At 39.9% G+C, this 21,412-nt stretch overlaps 1 protein-coding gene across 1 annotated transcript; it reads right to left on the bottom strand.

Annotated features, from left to right (window-relative positions):
- Positions 1 to 268: 268 nt before the first annotated feature.
- Positions 269 to 11,142, bottom strand: LOC137258379 (carboxypeptidase B-like). The gene is made up of 10 exons (XM_067796039.1): positions 11,060 to 11,142; positions 9,140 to 9,224; positions 8,153 to 8,350; positions 7,374 to 7,475; positions 6,742 to 6,849; positions 6,161 to 6,274; positions 4,868 to 4,967; positions 4,105 to 4,310; positions 3,328 to 3,412; positions 269 to 481 (listed from the first exon to the last, which is right to left on the bottom strand). Exons 1-10 carry the CDS (start codon positions 11,125 to 11,127, stop codon positions 297 to 299), a joined length of 1,251 nt encoding a protein of 416 aa, XP_067652140.1. The 5' UTR covers positions 11,128 to 11,142; the 3' UTR covers positions 269 to 296.
- Positions 11,143 to 21,412: the final 10,270 nt, after the last annotated feature.

Below are 21,412 nucleotides of genomic sequence, written 5' to 3'. Positions count from 1 at the left end.
CGATGCGTTTCTAATGGATTTCTGTATACACTACCACAGTTTATTATGGACAGCCTGCTAAGACATATTAAACCAAGTCCGAGCATACCACGACCACTGTATATCTTATCATGTCCAACTCCAGGTAGGGTACTAAGATGTACCAAATATTAATGTCTTTTTGTATGCTGCAGGAGATCAAACCACCGACCTTCAATCCTCATTAAAGGCACTCTATCCACTCGATCACTGAAAAGGGCATAGCAATGAAAACCACTAAGATCGAAAATTGTTATTCCAGGAAACATTTATTGCCATCAGTGTTCTAGGACGTACGTCGCCCATGCTACAAGCCCCTGGAACGTTTCGTTTCCAACTCGTGTTATCTGGTCCTCTGGTAACAGGAACCCATATTTCCCTTTGTCTGGCAACTCTACTGCAGCGGAGTATAGAACCCCTAGTTTTCCATAGGCCCAGTCCACGCCGTTCCCGTTAGCAACATCTGAACAAAAGATAGGGGTAGAAATGCAATGACATTTACATATAGTTTCTCTTTCAAATTGGCAACAGAGTTGCAATAAATGACTATCTCAAACTCCCATATAAAAGATACGACGGATAGATCGAAGGTGTCTTTGATCCGCTGCATTCCCTGTATATTTTAGTCATTCTCTTTGATCCTTATCATTCCCTGTGTAGCTTAGTCATTTTCTTTAATCCCTATAATTCCCTGTATATTTTAGTCATTTTCTTTAATCCCTGTCATTCCCTGTATATTTTAGTCATTCTCGTAGATCCTTTTCATTCCCTGTACACTTTAGTCATTTTCGTGGATCCTTTTCATTACTGTATATTTTAGTCATTTTCTTTGATCTTTTTCATTCCCTGCATATTTTAGTCGAATTAACAGACAGAGTTTATTGGTATATATGGCCCGCTGACCAGCAATAAAATGTAAATATATAGAATGATTGTAATATACACTGTGAAAGCGCGACCGTGCAATACGACGTAAATAGCATACCACAATATGCCATTTTTCACAGTTAGCAGTTTTACCTCAGTTTTTGAATACTATTTTCGCTTTGTAAATGTTTATTGAGAGAAACCACTTCAGACAATATCCTTTTAAAACATCAATTATTCGCTGTAACTTAATAACCGTCTGGACAAATATAGCTTTGTCACCCGCGAACAGTAATATTGATATATTATGGATTTGTTTTATTAATGAATTTACCCTTTGTGTCATTAGCTAATATTTCTTTTACAAGTTCTTCGACATATAGCAAGAATAGTATTGGTGACAAAACACAACCTTGACGAACACACGAGTATGTATCATATGTATCTGTCATCTCATATTTACCAGTTCTAACAGAAGCGTTTTCGTTATTGTACATATTTTTAATAAACGTCGGAGTTTGACGTGTATGTCAGATTGCATTATAACATAAAAAAGTTTGGATATATACACAGAATCGCATGCCGTGTGGAAATCTACAAATAAGCAATACAATCCACAAGGTATCTTGCAGGGATATACCCTTGTAGTTATTGTGGCCTTTCTTATCCCCTGATTTGTCAATGGTACGAATTAGCCAATAATCCAAGAATCGTGGAACAAAACTGTCTCCAAAACATGATTAAACAAACAGCTCATATTTGGCAAAAGCAATATGCTAACTTTGAATACTTCTTCGGGAATATCATCTTCATCCTGGAGATTTCCCATTACTCAGACTGTTAATTTGCCAGTATAAGTAAACTTAGCCTCAGTACTTTTCGTTACACTCAACTATTGAGTCTAACAAGACCTTATAGGAGGTCGCGTCAGGTACCCTTTGAGATGACCAGTCAGAACACAGCCTACCACATCGTGAAAGTGCACATTCGCACATACCTTTTTAAACTTTTTATCTCGAAAAAGGTTCGTGCCCGAACGATTCCGAATGCTTTTTAGCGTACGCTCGCTTCCGGGTGATGCACACAGCGTACGTACAACCATCCGAACGGTGAGTAAACAGTCGCTAAAGTAGTGTTTTGACAATATTCAAGGATGTTATCTTGCGGAAATATTAGCTAATGGAAACCATGTCAACAGAAACCCTAAAGCGTATATACTGCAAGTCAAATAACTATGTTATATGCGGATTTTTGTTTGTGGAGAGATCTGTGTCAGTGAACTGAATATTTGAAAGTCCCTCTGATCCCGTTGTCTGATTGGTTAAATCTATTTAACCGTCGCGCGTTTGATAGGACGGTCATTGGTCGCTCAAAGGTTACCTGTCGCGACCTTCTACTAGGTTTTGTTAGACTCAGTGGTGGAGTGTAACGAAATACAGTGAGACTGAAATTACTTAGACTAGTTAATTTGTACAAAGAATCTCATTATCAGTAAAACTACCACTATGAAATTCATCGGCATTATGAGAGCTAAAGTAATCTGCAATATGTCTGCCAAAATAGTCGTCTCCAAATACGGTTTCATTATCAAAAAGGTACCTAAAATACGTTCATCAGCTGTTGGTTTGGTCAGCATTTTCGGTACAAAAAACATTTTTACTCGAATTACATGTTAAGAATTACGTTTTCAAGGGACTAAAATTAGCGTACCCTTGCATTTTGGCATAACCGTTTATACTGAATATTGGCATAAATAAATATGATTTTTACTAAATTTATAAATAAATAACCCTATTGGTACTTGTAGTTGTTTGGCGTATATAGATATTCCTCTCGGTCCTCACATTTTCATTATTTCTTAGGTTAAGCATGTCTTCTTTTCATGGTGTAATGCTATTTAATGTCTTCATGCGATAAGCAGTTGCTACACAGATCGCCAGACAAGAAAAAAACATACACCTATGGATATCATTAATAAATAACAAATGGTTATTCCATAGTGATAAATTACTGTGATACTTGCGAATGTTTGTACCCCTCAAATCTTAAGTGTGCGATTTACGGGTCAAATAAAATTCACGTGTGCCTTTCTTTGATCATATCCTGTTCCATCTCTCTTGTTCAGTTCAATCAAGTGTATCTTATTAAAATACCCGCATGCATATATTTTTCCAGTCTTATTTCTCTGATAATCTCCTCAGTCGATCGGTGGGGGTAGCTTAGTCACTGATATAGTTAACAATATGAACAGGGACCGTGGAGTAGCCGAGTGGTTAAAGCGTCTGATCATCACTCCGAAGACCTGGGTTCATTACCCCATAGGTAGTTCATTTCTGGTGTCCAACGCCGTGATATCGCTGGAATATTACTAAAAGCCAAGTAAAACCTAACTCACTCAGTTCTCACTGTCTGTTATTGAGTCCTTTTCATGCAGGTACTTACATATAGTGTTTGCTATAGTGCCGTGGTCATATACTGGACCGCCAGAGTTGAAGATGGCATGCACTGCAGCAATAGATGAAGCATCCTGAATACAAGAACAAAATAATGTTATCTAAATACAGGGTGTTTACTGTGCTGGACGGATGACTGGTGTTATTTCCGCAATGAACACAGCATGACACACAGGCTAACACTCTGAATATCTTGGTAGTAACAAATAATTCCACTGAGATTGAAAAGGAGTCACGTGGAGATGGGAGAGGAACCTGAGGAGATCTAGACTTGCTTCGTTTTGGGTTTTAGCGTTGATGAAAGGGCTGGGCCAATGGGAAAATAATGTGGTTAAGTTATTTTTGTGTGCGGTGTTGCAGAACAACAAACCAAACATACGTGGCATTCGCCATCTTCAGTGTTTGTCACAGTTGTAGCCCAGAGCCTAGATTTTCGAAGCTCTCGTAGCACTACGATAGTCTTAAGTTAATGTATGTCAGTTACGACTGTCTCAGCACAATGAGAGCTTCGAAATTTAGGCCCTGGTACCTGTTTCACAACGCTAAAGTAGCGTTACGACTGACGTAAGTGTGTGTTACAGTATAGGGATTACGATAGTCGTAGCATTTTGATATCTTTGTGAAACGGAACCCTTGAATCCTTGAAGCGATCATAGTGGTAGACGATCGTAACTCCCATAGTGTAACAGAGACACAGTCGCAGCTTTGAGGAACGGGTCCTGGTTGTTATGGCCACCGTGCTTACTGACTGCCACAGTCACATTACCTGATTATCGAAGTCCGTATCTGGGACGTCTTTGGTGTATCCCCACGGAGTCATCCACAGCTGAGAATAGCTGTGCATGTCAATGAAGCCCCTGATTGTGACGTCCTGACTGAGATTATTCAGATACATGATGGCTCCGTGGACACATGCCTCGGAAGATTCCTTGGGCCCTCGATAAGTCTCTGAACATGGACTCCCGCTGGAGCCTGGATCATACAAACACATGACCTAAGCAACCGCCCCTATAATTCATATATGTGTTGTACAACCTCAATATGATTTCGGAATCCTTCCTTTTGTTCCTTAAACAAACACTCGGGAATATTGAATTCTTATCAGAGCGCTCCGAAAACAAAAGAATGAAGAATAGTTTCAAAACTGAAACATTAATAAGTGATGATGATGTCTATTTCTATAGACGCCAGTATCCACTCACTAGTGCTTGTTCCTTGTGCAATAAATCAGTATCTGGAATGTGCAAATCATTCGTACGCAGCTGCGAAAAGGTTTGTCATTAGATTGTGCGTGTACTTAGAAGAATCAAGTGATGGTAAGAGATAAATATTTAGTGGTAGAGCGCGACAGAACTGGCGGGCTTGCTAGGAACATCTTTCTAAGGGACGAGCAGATGGAATTGACAATAGATGCTGAACCTGAGAAGGGATAGTTGTGTTTGCGGCATACTCAGCGAGGAGAGATGAGAAACTGAGATACTGAGCAACATTGCTGAAACATTTGAACACTATATAGTGGTTAGTCGTACCTTCCGACTCTCCCCACATGTAGGGCCAGTTCCTGTTGGGGTCTACTCCGACACAGTCGCTTGTTGAACGGTTGCTACGAGTCTTCCTCCACATCCGATCCTACAACAGTACACGTTGTACATTTCCTTATGGAATATGGTAGTACAGTATACAGTATATAGTATACAGAATATAGTACATTCCTAGTCACTGTATCACAAACATACGGAGCAGGTCACAAATCAGTTGAAGTTAAGAAACGTTGGGTGACTTTGTTTTCTAGGACTCTTGAGAGTTTCTAGGAATTTCAGTCCTGCCCCACAAAGAAGCACATGATCATGAGATACATGTGGTATCACCTTAAGTAAGTCAGTTTCTTCAAAATTGCCCCCATTCAACCAGCTGACTATAAACTTCAAGTGCCTCACCGGCAGCTTGGGTTATCCCATTCTCTTCCCACAGTGGTTACTTGTCACACCTTCCTACGTAACCTCTGTTCTAATACCACCCTTTCATGGTGCGAGTATTGAAGACTCGTGATTGGAGGCAGACAGATTTAGTAGTGCAGTCAGCGACCTTGTTTCAACAGTGATCGTTCAAAAGATCCCGGTCATTTCCGGATGCATCGTGAAAACTAGGGCCTCTGCCCGAGCGCAATACTCGAATGTTTCTTCTAGACAGAACACAGTCATGTCATTTTCGTTTCTCCTCATTGCTTCCGTTTGTCATTTTGAATCTAAGTCGATGTAACACGTGTTCTGATTGGACAGAAAAAAGGGAGATAAATCTGCTGCCATTTTTTGCCACTAGGGGATTTTATGAGAACCGCGAAATATGGCCGTATCAGAAGAGAGGTTCGTAGGAAGACATGTCAAGTAACCTCTGTAGGAAGAGAATGGGGTTATCCGGGGTAATAATGAACAGTCTGCGATATAATCATGCTGCCAGTGTGGATTTAGCGCAATGTAAATGGACTAGTTATTATAAAATTATGACTGCAAGAGGCTTCCGGAAAGAACTGTACAATCGATTCTGCTTTCAGGAGACATTTCACATGGATGGGGAAAGCGTCTTTTTTTGCCTTAATTCCATTAGTGTGCGAAATAATGCTATTCCGACCGCTTGAGACATTCTAGATTTATCTCCAGCTACCCTCCCCTATGGTCTGGCATTTTTTTAGAGAACATGTTCCAATACATCAGAGTAATTTTCTTAGGATTTTCTGACCTTGTTGGGCTGGTGACAATTTAATGTTACCACCCCTGGTTTGTGCCCGTTTGGGGGCTTATTTCATGCACGATTCCATATCTTACGTCGGTCCAGGTGTATTGGTAGCCATCAGCATTAAGGACTGGAACGATGTACCAGTCAAACCCGTCGATGATTCGTACAACATCCCTCCTTCCGCCTTTGTAATCACGAAGCAGCTAAACAGAAATGATTTCTAATGTCACCGAAATACTTTTGAACAGACATTTTTATCGCACTTTCTTGCGATTTCACGGATATATGAAATACATACATTGTAAATACTCTAAAGATGGCTTGTTTTTAGGAGAAAGTTGTAATTTATATGCCCACGAGACAGTTGTTTATCTGTATGCGCGTAAACTTATTTCCGATGAAATGTGTTATTCTGAATTTACTGTATGTTTTAGTGTTTTGAGGTGAGGGTCACCAATTAATTTGTCTTGTCATGTGTTTGCGGTAGGTGCCATCTTCAGAACAACACTCATGGTATCGTCACTATTTAGCAGTAACACATGCTTAGGATAAAGTTGAAATCTTGTACTGAATCTTCTTTACGAAATGTTTTTATGAGTGTGAAGGGTAGTCATACTTAGGGTCACTTTTTATAAGGTCAGGACATGTTTGTTGATTGTCTCTGACTTACTGAGTTGGTCATGTAGATGAGCGTGGCTGGTGAGATCCACTCTCTGGCATGGATCCCTCCGTGGAGCCATATTGCTGCATTTGAGGAGCCGTTTCCTGGCGCGCTTATCTGTAATAGCCAGCATTTAACTGTAATATTATATCATCATGAGACAAAACATAAAATTACTATTATGTGTGTTGACATTCGATCTATGTATAACCCATCGTTTCTCTGTTACTTTCTTATTTGCGAATGTAGAGTGTGAATGAGTGAGTTTAGTTTTACGCCGCTTTTAGCAATATTCCAGTAATGTCATGGCGGGGAACCCCAGAAATGGGCTTCAAAAATTGTACCTATTAGGGGAATCGAACGTAGGTCTTCTTCATGACGACCTAAAGCTGCAACAGCGGGCTGCCCAACCGCCCCTCGCCAAAGTAAGCTAAATCATACACATGATCGATTATGTGGCGAAACCTTAATAATCCGAACGATTTCCAATGAAAGTGTCCATATTAACCATTTACTGGATAAACGAATAATGTGTGTTTGTTTATGAATGCGTTTGCGATGAGTGCGGGCACACACGTACATATAAATATTTGTAGTGCTTTTGTGTATGAATGTGTCACTATTATATAACTACACAATACCTTAAGACCCTTGATACTTCTTCCCTCGAAACTTGCTGATACTGTAACAACTTCGGCCATAGTGGAATAGGTGTCTGCCGTTTCCGTTAACCATGTGTTTATCTTTGTAAGAGAATGTCCATTAACGTCATTGTCCACTATGTACGTTCAACCCATATTTGGATATGCTCATGCAGTCCTATATTACTTTTAACCAGTGCTCAGCTGACAAATGAGTGAGTGAATGGGTTAAACTTTATAGTCACATCGGCAGAATTTCAGCCATATCGTGACCAAAACAATATTCACCATAAATACATATAAATTATGAAAACCTGTCAACAAGAGGCAGTAAAACCAACAGGAATATCACAGTAATTTAGAAGTACAACTAGCATATATCTCTAAAATATGATTTCAAATGCGGACAGATAGTGTAAAAATGGGCTATAGGTCGCAAACAACTGAAGGTAGATCACCATCCTACGGACCATGGGGTCCAGCTGATCAAAAGCACTGTCCCATTGAAATCCATCTTGAAGGAAGTTGATTTTTATCAAGTGGATAGTGACAGTTCTCAGTCACACCACCTATTCAGAAATTATGTCATTAATTATTGAAAATGATTCAGGAACAGGGAATGCAAAACGTTCCACGATATTCTGTAATTTGCACTCTCTCTTGAGCAAGGAAGCTCTGTATTAGCGACCAGTGAATGTTGCATAGCAAAAACGTTGCAGTGTGACTTTTTAAACAATAAGGATATTATATATTAACTCCACAGGAAATGTTACACTCACTTCTTCCAGTTTATGATAACAACCATAATCAAACCAGTCTCCACACGACGATGAAGACGCTGCCTCAACGTCACTGATGATGATCTCGTGGTCAAGGTCAAGGTCGGAAAATCTTTGATACGCTTCTTGGTACTCCTGCGGGGAGACGCGGATGTCTAGTGGCGTCCCCACGCCTGCTGAAAGGTGCCATATGTCATACTGTAAGGAAAAATAAAGGGAATTTTCACCTCGAGATATTTTAGAGTGACTTTTATCTTTTTGTTGACAGGTCCCATTCAACATTATGACCGGCTACAAAAACCCTGGAGTCAGCTTTATGTGCAGACTCCTTCAGTATTGTCACAACCCTGGTGTGCAGTACACAACCCTGTGCACCTAAAAGAACCCACGAATCCGTTAGTATATGACCAGATGGTGGTCACATGAATACGTGCATACACCTAGTTGCGGAATAGGCAACGTGCGGTAAACCTGGACAAAGTGCTGTGACTATGTGTCCCAGTCCACCCTACTGTCAATATTCACTGACTACTCATTCAGACTACTTAAAATACCTTACCCACTGGCATTAATATTGCGAAACAATATGCAACAAAAGAGGTGACACCATGGAAACTTATCAGTAAACTGTGTAGGTGATTAAAAACTTAATCATGGAATTTATCGCCTGTAGTTTACCAGTTCCTCCTGATTCGACGTGTCCGAATCATTTTTTATTTAAATTCTACATCAAAGTATTGATATAACGATATAACACTCTCTTAACGTGGATGGTTAATGCTTGGTAAATAGTTGTTTCAAGTCATGTTGGGGGATATAATTTACATGTGCACGACACCAGCACTGAAGTGCAACTGGGAATTTGGGTCAAGACCATAATGTCAAGAAGATGTATTGAAAGGTGAATTATTAATTTTGAAAGTAAAATGTATTTTTAATCAAACTTTATATAATGCACAGTGGCGTTTTTTCCGTTAGTGTACTTACGCCTCTCTCCTCTGCTATCACTTGAGCTTGCAAGACAGATTCAAGCTCATCCTCAGATTGTGGTGTTATCCGCAGCACTAAATGCCTGCAACATTTATTGCTAAAATATATCAGGAGGTTAACAAGACTTCAAAGGTGTAATTACTGCTGCATTTCTTTTGGCTTGTCTGATCCCTTGTTTAAAGCTGAGCATCTGCATGGTGTTTGTTTGTTGTTAAACGCCGCACTCAGCAATATCCCTGCCAAACAGTGGCGGTCTGTAAATAATCCAGTCTGGACCAGACACTTAAGTGATGAACAGCATGATACGATGACATGTGTCAACCAAGCCAGCACGCAGTCCCATTTTATGAACGTGTACATGTGCGTCCAGTGCGCAAAAAAATGGAGAAAATGAGCGTAGAAAAAATGACGCACAATATCATTTACCGGCTCTGTGACGTTGTTATGTGTCTGATCGTTTCTTTTAGAGCAGTTACACGCATCATTTCATGCATATTCAGTGATGATATTCATGATCAGTGATACTCTTCAGGTTGTAAAGGCAGTATCAATATGGACAGTTCTTTACACTGTTACTTCTAGACCCTTATATAATACTAATATTTAATGACATTGTAGCTCACATTGTGATCACAGCGCTCTTATAACATTTGACAAGCCTCCCAGTAGCTACTAAAGTAAGAGAGCGTAATCAAAATATGAGTAATATGGTTAATAATAGATTTTATTAAGAGGGGGTCACATCATGACTTTTTTCTCCGTGTTTAGTTATCCGTATTTCTGTTTCCTCCAATGTCTCCTGGACCATGTTTGCGGAGGTAAACCCCCCATCTTGTTGTCGAGTCCTCATGATAACTCAACATAGAATCTCTTCAATGGAAATGCATATATTCAGTACTGCAATGAACATGCTAGAAATTCAATTCAATGCTCACTAACCATGACAATCGCCGTTCCATCATTAACAGTGTGTACACTGAAAGTATAGATATGAATACGAAATGTGCAAGGGAAAATGTCGCCCGTACAAAAACATGAAAGTACCATGCTTAAAAATAATACTTTTAGATTCAGCACAGGAAAACAACGCGACCATCTTGAACATGACAAATATCAAAACTTTAGTTGATACCGTTATCTTTGGCTATGTTTAGAGGGGCGGTGAGGAAGCCAAGTGGTTAAATCCCTCGCTCGTCACGAGTAAGACACGTGTTCGAATCCAATTTGTGCAGCAGGGTCTACTGTCGTGGAAGCACTCATCAATATTCCAGTTTTGCTGGCGGCAGTCTGTAAATAATCGCGTCTGGACCAGGCACCCAGTGATCAACAGCATAAACATCAATCTGCACCATTGAGAACCGATGACAAGCCTGACCACCTGATCCCTTTAGTCGCCTCGTACGACAAGCATGGGGTACAGAAGCCCAGTAATCTAACCCGAAACTTCACTGGTCTTTTATCATCAAGAATTCCGAAAGTTATTGGTTATAATTATGTGAGTGAGTGAGTTGAAACTAAAGGTCAATATTGTGACGGGTTATAATTATGTAATTGTTGGGATAGGCTTAAGATGTCTGTGTGTTATTACTCATAGATCAACCATTGTCATGTAGATTAAACGTATGAAAATATATGAAATATATGAAAAATATTTATTTTCACAATTTTCACAATTTCAGCTGTAAATAATCGAGTCTGGACCAGACAATCAAATGACCAACAACATGAGCATCGATCTGCGCAACTGGGAACCGATGACATGTGTCAACCAAGTCAGCGAGCCTGACCAACCGATCCCGTCAGTCGCCTCTTACGACAAGCATAGTCGCCTTTTATGGCAAGCATGGGTTGTTCAAGGCCTATTCTACCCCGGGATCTTCACGGGTCGAAACAACAAATAAATAGAAGAGTACTTACCCTTCATAAGACACTTTTCCATGTACGGATATTATACTGAGCAATGTCACCACCACAACTGAGAACATATTCACTGCAACTGATAGTACCAGCCTTCAATATACGGAGATATCACTCACAATGAACGTATCAGAGCTAATGAATATCTGTTGTTCTGAAATCCGGAACAGGTGCCCATCTGTTAGCGATGAAATGGATCACGTTTGAAATTGTGTATTATTCAGCAGTTGAATTGTCCTTCGTGTGTTATATTGATATCGATACTGATCATTATGGGAAAGAGATAAGTAGACAGTATGTGTATTTATTTCTCACAGGGTTATCATTCTAATGCAGTTGTATGTGAATATAACCTAAGATCGCAGGCTGTTACACTTGTCTGGTATAGCTGGTTATTGTCTGTTCAAATACAGTAGTCATCACACAGTATACTGAGAATCTAATATGCAGTTACATGATATGCAACAACGGCCAGGCAGCACCCGGGAGGCGATCCCTTTTACAACCAGGAGCCGTGTGGTAGCCTAGTGGTTAAAGCTTTCGTCACAAGAGTGACGAGTGAGTGAGTTAATATTTAACGTCACATCGGAAGTATTTCAGCCATATCGTGAGTGAGTGAGGGAGTTAATATTTAGCGTCACATCAGTAATATTGCAGCCATATCGTGACGAGAACGATTAATTATAAAATTACAAATGAATTAATAGCACATACATTGTAAAAACCTGTCAACGAAGGACAGTAAAACCAACTAGAACATCACAGAGTAGAATTAAAACCTAGTAAAATTAGACCTAAAACAATGCATCTATAGAGGACAGTACAATATAAAAATGCGGTATAGGTTGCCAACAACTGAATGTAGATCACCATACTAACGGCCTTACAGTACATTTGCCTCCTGCATGGACCCTAGCTGGATTTACATCATCCCTTCAGCTGTTAGCAATTTAGACAAACCTAGCCATACAGTAAATGAACACTTATTCTACGATTAAAAACCTGGAAAACTTAAATTTAAGAAGTGGTGTCACAGATTTGTTGAGTGCTGCTTTAGCAGAAAGGTCAGTCAATGTGTTACTAGAAATTCCTATATAGCTGGGTAATCAACAGAGGACGATGTCGTATTGGCCAGTGGCAAGATCATTATACAATTCAATAATTTGTATTAAAAGTGGATGTTTGCAAGAAATATCTTTAATAGTCTGACGGCACGAAAGGGAGTCTGAGTAGATTATATACTGTTTATGTTTAGGGTGTCTTTGAACATATTTAAGAGCCGTTAGTATGGCGTTAGCTTCAGCTGTGAAAATAGAACTACTATCTGGTAATCTAGAAGATATTTCTCTGGATCCAATGACAGTGGCACACGCCACTGCACCACCATCCTTGGACCCATCTGTAAATAAGGATTTATAATTGCTATATTTATGTTTTAATTGATTATATTCTTTATTACGTTGTAATTCATTAGTTTCTGATTTTTTTTAAATGTAGCTAATATCAGGTCAACTATAGGCCTAGCCAATTGCCAAGAAGGGGAAGAAAGAAGTTGGGAAGGAGCTATATGTTCCAGCTCAATTCCGGCAGCAGCAATAAATGGCTTAATTCTGAGCCCAAGAGGCGGTACAAGAGAAGACTTTTTGTTATACAAATCATAGAGAGGATTGAAGACACAGTTATATGCAGTGTTAGATTCGCCAGAGAATAGTTTTGTGATATATTGTAAAGCTAACTATATACGGCGTTGTGTAAGAGATGGTTCACCTGCCTATGTGGCAAAAACGTTAAGTGAGAATCAAAGATTAGACCCAAGAACTTGGCTTCCTTCACAACTTTAATTGATGTGCCATCTAGAGATAGTTCAGGGTCTTTATGTGGTTTGTATTTACGACAAACATGTATGCTCTTAGTTTTAGATTTAGAAAATGTAAAACCGTTTTTCAAGACACCATTTGTTTATCTTGTTTAAACACAACTGCAGCTGCCGTTCAATAATATGCATATTTTTACCACAACAAGAAATATTAAAATCATCCACAAATAACGCTCCATCAATTGAATCATTTCAAAGTTTTGATAAACTTGATCGTTATACTAAAAAGTGTGACAGACAAAACAGTGCTTTGTGGAACACCCTGATCCTGATTGTAATGATCAGACAGGGCAGAACCCACTCGGACTCGAAATTGTCTGTCATTTAAAAAGTTGGCTAAAAATTGAGGCAAACCAAAGTCATGTAAATCAAAGTCATGTAAATCTCTTAACTTTCACCACAGTGCACACACACAACAGACAATGTACAGGTAGATACACCGTGTCCATATTTCTGGCATTTAAAACACTTGAGCGGGTTGGCGATGTAAGTCTCAACTTGGATGTTACAGTAACCTGCCTTCACTGACTTGGGGAGCATTTGGAGAAGAAAAGGAAAACAGATAGGTATTTGTTTGGATTGTTTCATTACTTTTTCGGGTGGAAAAACGCTTCACGTAAAGCACACCTTGATCGTTCATTTCTGATGCCACGTCAAGTGCTGACGTATCAGCAAACAGTGGATCATGATCTCTGACAACCTTTACTTGTGTTTTGGTTTTTGTGAGCAGAGACCGTGACCGGAATGCCTACTAAGGATTCAATACTTGCTTGCTGTTTTTCCCGCACTCAAAGAGCAGTGCACCCGAACGTAAGCGTCTATTGTTCGTAACATCCCCGGCAATACCTTGAATACCCTTAGATACTGCATAAGGGTTCAACTACTTTAATGGTGTCAGGAGTTATCATTCAATCGATAGAAGGGGAGGGGGATAAGCCATGGTTAGTGTGATATGGTTTATCACCCGAGCTCCCTACTCACCACGGAGTATCACAAAGGACAATGCTAAAAACAAGTGGATCTCCAACTTGCAGCACCAAGGATACTCTGATGATATACTCCAGCGGAAAAAATTGTAAATAAGTAATCCATTAGATTGGCCGATGATCCACCTCCTTCTGGGAGGACTCTCGGCAAAGTTTAGAACATAGCGTATTTCGTCGTCTAAAACGTTTTCAGTGACCAATGAGGCCAAGACCAAATTTCCAAATTCCAAATCGTCGTCTAAAACGTTTTCAATGACCAAGACCAAATTTCCAAATTCCAAATCAAATTTGTGCAACGATATATATGTCCACGCACTCGGCTTGGCATGACCAGCCAATTGGTTGGACCGGGCCCACTCAACCTTCCGCCTAGGTGAAATCAGGGACAAAGTGGTGTGCTAGGCAATAGGAACACGGTTCCAGGCCATCAACCACCAGGTTCCCTTTCCTCCACCGACACAGGGCTGCAACCCACGGCAAACAGGTTGGTGGACCAAATATCAGCCCTGGTCCACAACGGGGTGAACAGCTCTCAGCGTTACCCACCACCCACCACGAGGAGGTGGCCGTTCACGGGTGCCGAGATTGATATTTAACTTGGACACATGATAAATCTCCATATCAAACTCGCGGACACATGGTAACGAATTTATCTAGACGAGCACCCTCACTACAAAAAAAACGGTTGAAAGAACGAGACTATCAAAATGGATGCCGATAGTGTACGTACACATTTTTTATTTGTAAGCGTACAATATTTTGCTACTACTGTGGAATGGTTCTAGACTGAAATGAAGTATTTATACAAATTATGTTAAACGTCAGCTGGAATTGCGATGTCTTATATATGCGTTTGAACGGTCCTGCGGCCATTACATCCCAGAGACGGTGCAATTAAACATTCAAACCCCATCCTGTCATTGCTTGTCAAACATTTGTATATTAAGGAACTCTCAAAGAACACACAACAACGTAATCAACTTATACTCTGTTAACATGAAACTGTCATCAAATTAAATTGGGATTACTCGAGGTTAGGTCAGCATGACCTGTATTGTAATGCAGAAGCACTCGGATTAGACCACAACAGCCAAACGCATGGACACAGCTGTAGTGAATGTGGGGATTGTTTATGGTACACTACTACAGAAGTGACATTTGTGTTCTAGAAGTTACAACATTTCTGTCGCTGACCCCTCTCTGGTGGAAGTCAAGGCATCGGTCATGATCGCCGCTTGGTAGTGTCATCGTGGACTCCAAGACCGGGCAATAAGGCGAGTCGTTTTCGGTTGCTGCATCAAGATCAGCAGAGAGGGAGAAGGGAAGGTGACTTTGTGCTAGGTTATTCTGGGTGGCTTGTCTCTTCTTTAATTTCAGAATCGCCAGCTCGCTGATAAATACAGAGAGAGAAAATGTGGTCAGTGACGGCCATAATTTCGGCTGCACCGAAGTGATACCTTGACTAAGCTGTGACCCCAGTGGCACAGACAGAGTGATTTGTGTACACTGTGGACAGACTGCAACTCTTGGTTAGTGATGGCATGGATTTCCGGGACGAACTGACTCCAACGGGAACGTTGCAACACTAAATTGCGTCGTCTCGTGTTTGTTTACAAACAAGGAAGATAACTCTTGACATCTTGTTTCTAGGGTACATGTTGTGGTCCAGTGTAACATAGAAAAAGATACCTTCGGTTGTTTTCTTCTTTTTTTGCTAATGGGTAGCCGACATTGCTGTGTCGATATAACAATTGATATGGAAGCCACAGCAAGGAAAGTGAGACACAGAATCATGTTTGTGTTGACTTAGTCGTTTTATGAATGTAATTAATATGTTAGAACATGCATGAAAGCGGTCGCGGTCCCATACGCGCTGTAGACTATAATGGACGTATTGATGAACACAAGTGCAAACATCCTACTCCTCCATCCATGTGTTACTTCTATAATCACGTGCCCGTTTTCATTTATTAAGTATAGGGTCGTAGAAGATATTGCGAAAGCAAATGTGGCAACATTATTCCATTTAATGCTCTGAATCTTTTTAAGTCCTTCAACTTTCGTCGTATGAATCCACGAAAAGGCACCATCACCTTCCTGAATGATGTACTTTTCAGTTGCATAACCGTCGCCTTGACAGATGTAGAGGATTACACCAGACTTCCCAGTGCATGCAACTAAAGCCTTATTGCATGTAGGGGAAAGACTCCATCTGTAACAAAATCCCAGACAATATATATGGTAATGTCAATTGTTGTACGAAAGGCTCTGAAAATAAAATATTTTCTGTCTTACACTTGTTACGGTGCAATATATAAACCGAACTTCGTCTTTCCTTCTAAATAGGCAAAACGGAGTTCAGGGTGTTTCCTAAGTTGCTGGCGATTGTGCGTGTCTACGGTGTGATTGATTTCAAAGTTGCAATTTTCAGCTCTTTACAATTGTTGTTTTTCTTGCACACCACATTTTGTTTGAGCAACAGCCTCAAGACATACAACTTTGCCTCTGGATGCTTGACCTGAAGAACCCATTGTCAGTTAAAATAGTCGTTTTAATGTCGGACGACAATGGGGCCCGTAAATAAACTTATGGGCAAAAGAAAGTGAACACTTTTGATGCTGAATCTTTGGCAAAGTTGTTCCAGTTAGTAAAAATGCTTCTAGGCCGAAACGGTTCGCCCACAAAGTGACTAATCATGCGGCCAATGGCAGCACGTTGGCTGTGAAGAAGCACGTGAACCTGCGAAAAATGGCAAAACGTGTCAGATGGGTCTCATATTGCAAGGGCCCTGGCTCTTCCAGCGTTACAGGCAGAGTGGCAGTATCCAAGACAGACCATGATCGGGCAGATCACATGTGGAGACCCCACAGGAAGACCGTCATCTGTGTACTTTTCATCTGCACGACCGAGTCATCACGGCAACGAAAACGGCTCTAGGACATGTCATCAGTCGACGTACTGTGCTACGACGTCTACGTGCAGATGGTTTCAGAGCTCGAATTTCTTGAACACCCAGAATATCCAAGGTCTCCCATGGCCAACACACTCACTACAATCAAACCCCATAGAATACTTGTAGAATCATATGAAGCCCCAGCTGAGAAGACAACCAGGAACCGTAGCGAACCGACAACTTGCAACCGCTCACAGGAACGGGTAGAATTGGACTCAAAATGAGTGCTAGAGCTGGCCATATTCGTTACTGAGGATGTGTACGCGTGACCAGAGCCTCGAAATAACTGAGCCATTCATGATTGTCTCTTGTTGTATCTGTGAACCGTGGTATTTTCTGTCTTACACTTGTTACGGTGCAATATATAAACCGAACTTCGTCTTTCCTTCTAAATAGGCAAAACGGAGTTCAGGGTTTCATTCATGATTGTCTCTTGTTGTATCTGTGAACCGTGGTATTTTCTGTCTTACACTTGTTACGGTGCAATATATAAACCGAACTTCGTCTTTCCTTCTAAATAGGCAAAACGGAGTTCAGGGTCTCTCCTAAGTTGCTGGCGATTGTGCGTGTCTACGGTGTGATTGATTTCAAAGTTGCAATTTTCAGCTCTTTACAATTGTTGTTTTTCTTGCACACCACATTTTGTTCGTACCTCTGTGTTTATTTCATGATACGTGCTCTTCATCTGCGATGATTCTCTCATAAATACTGTTGGTGCATTGTCCCAAATACTGGCTTCATTAAATGTACTATAACTTAAAACACTACTTGTTTTGCTTTGATTTTATCGCTGATTAATATGGATGTACACTTTCTTTTGCCCACTAGTATATATTGCAACAAAGAAAAAATATAGTTGCTATCAATCAAGCTATATACGGTTTATGTCATTCGTCCTTTCCAACACCAGGCGACGTGGGCTCTTGACTTCCCGATAAGAAAAGATACGGGGATCCTTCCCTGAACTTCCGATCACATATATGCAATTCATGTTGTTATTTGTGAAGCATCCTCCTGTGTCAATGATTACAGAACAAAAACGTCCGCACCCAACAATCACCTTTTTCCAAGGTAGCTGTTTCTTCAGCGAATTACCTTTCAGCACGTAAAGTTCAATTTGGAACTTCAAAAGACTGTCAGACAGGAGATAGAATTCATCGGCAAATAAGGGACTCCAAGTCATCGAAATACGAAAGGCAGGTTGTTGAATCCGAAATGTTTTCCACTTGTCTTTCATGTCTGGAATGCAAGCAATACAATACTGCAATATGCTAAGACCACAAGGTCACACGCTCATTCATAGTATTATACAGGAACGTTAGTACACCTTTATGCTCTCAAACCAATCTGAACTTCTCCATATATATTGACAATTGGTTTGTATGTGGATAAATATTCTATCCTTGGTAGTTTTGATTAGTAACTAAGATTGTTGTGGCTGTACTCTCAAAGTGAGGTTGAAGTATTGTAAAATTATTGTCCTTCTGAGAGGGTATATACGTCCCCAAGCATTCAAGCTCAATTTAAACCTACTATTATTCTTAGTCGTAGTATATATGTTCTATTAAGTTTGGTTAAATTTTCTTACAATCGCCTGCAGCTGAAGGGATGTTATAAATCCAACTAGGGTTCACGCAAGTATCAAAGGCACTGTAAGTCTCCATGGTCCTTTGTATGGTGATCTACCTTCAGTTGTTCGCGATCTATAACCCGTTTTATATTGTATCGTCCTCTATAGTTAAACTTTTAATATTCAATTACTGGCTTTAAATATCAATCTGTGACAAATCTAGCTATTTTACTGTCCTTCGTTCACGTGTCTATAATTTGATTTTTAATCATTATAAATCTATACCTTGTTTCAGTTATTACATGACTGAAATATTGCCGATGTAACTTAAAGTCTAAACTCACTCACTCAAACAAAAGGTGTCTTCTATCATTTTATACATTGACGTTTAATGCAAAGGTTTTTTTATGGTCTGTCATTTATAGTCTTGATCAATATGGAGTAGTATGGGTGCCAAATGTCACCATAGACAGCAGCATCAACCTCACCTTCAGCTGCTCAGACACTTTTTACTTCACATTTAGCGACAAGATCTACAGACAAGTATATACTGACCGCTTATGAGTTTGACTCCTTCTCCTCTCGTCACCGAAATATTTATGACATCTTTCGCATTATCAACCCTACCCACAGTTCAATTCAAACGCCTGTGCCTCTGTTGGTACCGGAAAGTAGATGACTCATTCACCACCATCCCACCATTGGCTCCCCACTACATCTACTCTAACAGGAGAATCACTTCCTGGCCCCTCTCAAACACAATCAGAAACAGCACCCGATCTTGAATCATCTCCACAATCGTCATCAAAATCTCAACTAAGTCTCACTAAAACTAAAAGTAAAAAAAAACAGATTTAAAAAAAACAAAACAACAACAACAACAACAAAAAACAAAAACAGACTCAGCGGCAGAGCCCCAAAAAGGTCAGAAAATAAAATTTAATTATTCAATAAATATGGGTCACTTGAAGACATGGACGTATCTGAAAACGTCCATTCTAGGGCATATAGCTTGTCGCCCTCTAAAAAAGTGCGGAGTAGATCCCCAATAAATGCCCCCGAAGATAGTTTATTCCAACAATATAATACAGTGGAACTGCAGAGGACTGAGGACAAACTTACACGCAATACAGCTATTAGTCCAAGATTGTACACCTTCAGCGATCTGTCTCCAAGAGACATATTTAAAACAGACGGATGCATTTGATCTTCGTCAATTTAATGCATATAAATGTTTTTCACCTCCGGGTGATCGGGCCACAGGAGGATCATCCATTCTAGTCAGACAAAACGTTATCCATAGCCCTGTTTTACTTACTACTAAGGCTGTTGCAGTGCGACTAACTTTGCACGTTGCGTTTACATTATGCTCTCACTACATCTCTCCGTCTTTGGCGTTTCACAAAACCGATCTTCAAGCTCTGTATGACCAACTCCAGAAGCCCTGTATTATAATGGGAGATTTGAATGGGCACAACCCACTCTGGGGAAGTGTAACTACAAACACTAAAGGTAAATTACTGGAGGATTTTTGTTCTGATAATGATTTATGTATTTATAATGATGGTTCAAACACACTACATCTGTTCTACCCTGTCTGATCATTACAATCAGGATCAGGGTGTTCCACAAGGCAGTATTTTGTCTGTCACACTTTTTAGTATAAGGATAAACAGTTTATCAAAAGTTTTAAACGATTCAATTGATAGATCGTTATTTGTGGATGATTTTAATATTTCTTGTCGTGGTAAAAATATGCTTACCATTGAACGACAACTGCAGTTGTGTTTAAACAGGATTAATAAATGTTGTCTTGAAAACGACTTTAAATTTTTTAAGTCGAAAACTAACTGCATAGATTTTTGTCGTAAATATAAACCACATAAAGACCCTGAACTTTCTCTAGATGGCACACCAATTAAAGTTGTGAAGGAAGCTAAGTTCTTAAGTCTCATTTTTGACTCACACTTAACGTTTTTACCGCATATTAAATCCCTTAAAACTAAATGCCTGAAAGCACTTGACTTATTGAAAGTGGTTTCAAATTCTAAGTGGGGAGGGGATCAAGCTACCCTTCTCCATCTCTATCGATCACTCGTGCGTTCTAAACTTGATTATGGCTCCATTGTCTTTGGTGGAGCGTGCATAAGCAACTTAAAACTGTTAGATTCTGTCCATCATCAAGGTGTAAGACTTTGTCTTGGGTCTTTTAGAACTTCACCTATTGACAGCCTCTGTCACCTATTGACAGTTGAGGCTGATGAACCATCTCTTGAGCAGCGCCGTAGAAAGTTACCTTTACTAAGTTATACTCTAATGAATCTAACCCTGCATATAACTGTGTTTTCAATCCCCTTTATGGGGATTTATACAACAAAAATTCTTCTCTTGTCCCGCCTCTAGGACACAGAATTAAACCCTTTCTTTCTGCTGCCGGCATTGAGCTGGAAAACATAAATCCCTCCCGTCTTCTTTCTTCTCCGCCTTGGGAGTTGGTCAGGCCCCATGTAGACCTAACATTGACCACATTTAAAAATCAGAAACTAACGAATTACAATATAAACAAGAATATAATCAACTAAAACATAAATATAGCAATTATAAATCCTTATTTACAGATGGGTCCAAGGATGGTGGCGCATTGGCCTGTGCCATTGTCATTGGATCCAGAACAGTGTCTTGTAGATTGTCAGATAATAGTTCTATTTTTACAGCTGAAGCTAACGTCATACTAACAGCTCTTAAATATATTCAAAGACACCCTAAACGTAAACAATATATAATCTATTCAGACTCTCTTTCTTGTCTTCAGGCGATTACATAGTTATCATGTAAACATCCACTTTATTGATATTATTGAATTGTATAATAATCTTGCTACTGGCCAATGCGACATCTTCTTCTGTTGGTTACCAAGCCACGTAGGTATTTCTGGTAACACAATGGCCGATCCTGATGCAAAAGCAGC

The sequence above is a fragment of the Haliotis asinina genome, chromosome 12, assembly GCF_037392515.1.
Source record: "Haliotis asinina isolate JCU_RB_2024 chromosome 12, JCU_Hal_asi_v2, whole genome shotgun sequence".
NCBI classification, from domain to species: domain Eukaryota; kingdom Metazoa; phylum Mollusca; class Gastropoda; order Lepetellida; family Haliotidae; genus Haliotis; species Haliotis asinina.
This window is presented reverse-complemented; position numbering and strand designations above follow the sequence as displayed.

Excerpts from the sequence above, each read along its gene's own strand:
- LOC137258379 (XM_067796039.1), bottom strand. The coding sequence starts at position 11,127 with ATGTTCTCAGTTGTGGTGGTGACATTGCTCAGTATAATATCCGTACAT. Across the intron at positions 7,476-8,152 it reads GTTATCATAAACTGGAAGAA|ATAAACACATGGTTAACGGA; the intron begins GTGAGTGTAACA and ends TCTCTTACAAAG. Across the intron at positions 4,311-4,867 it reads CATGTGGGGAGAGTCGGAAG|GCTCCAGCGGGAGTCCATGT; the intron begins GTACGACTAACC and ends TGTATGATCCAG.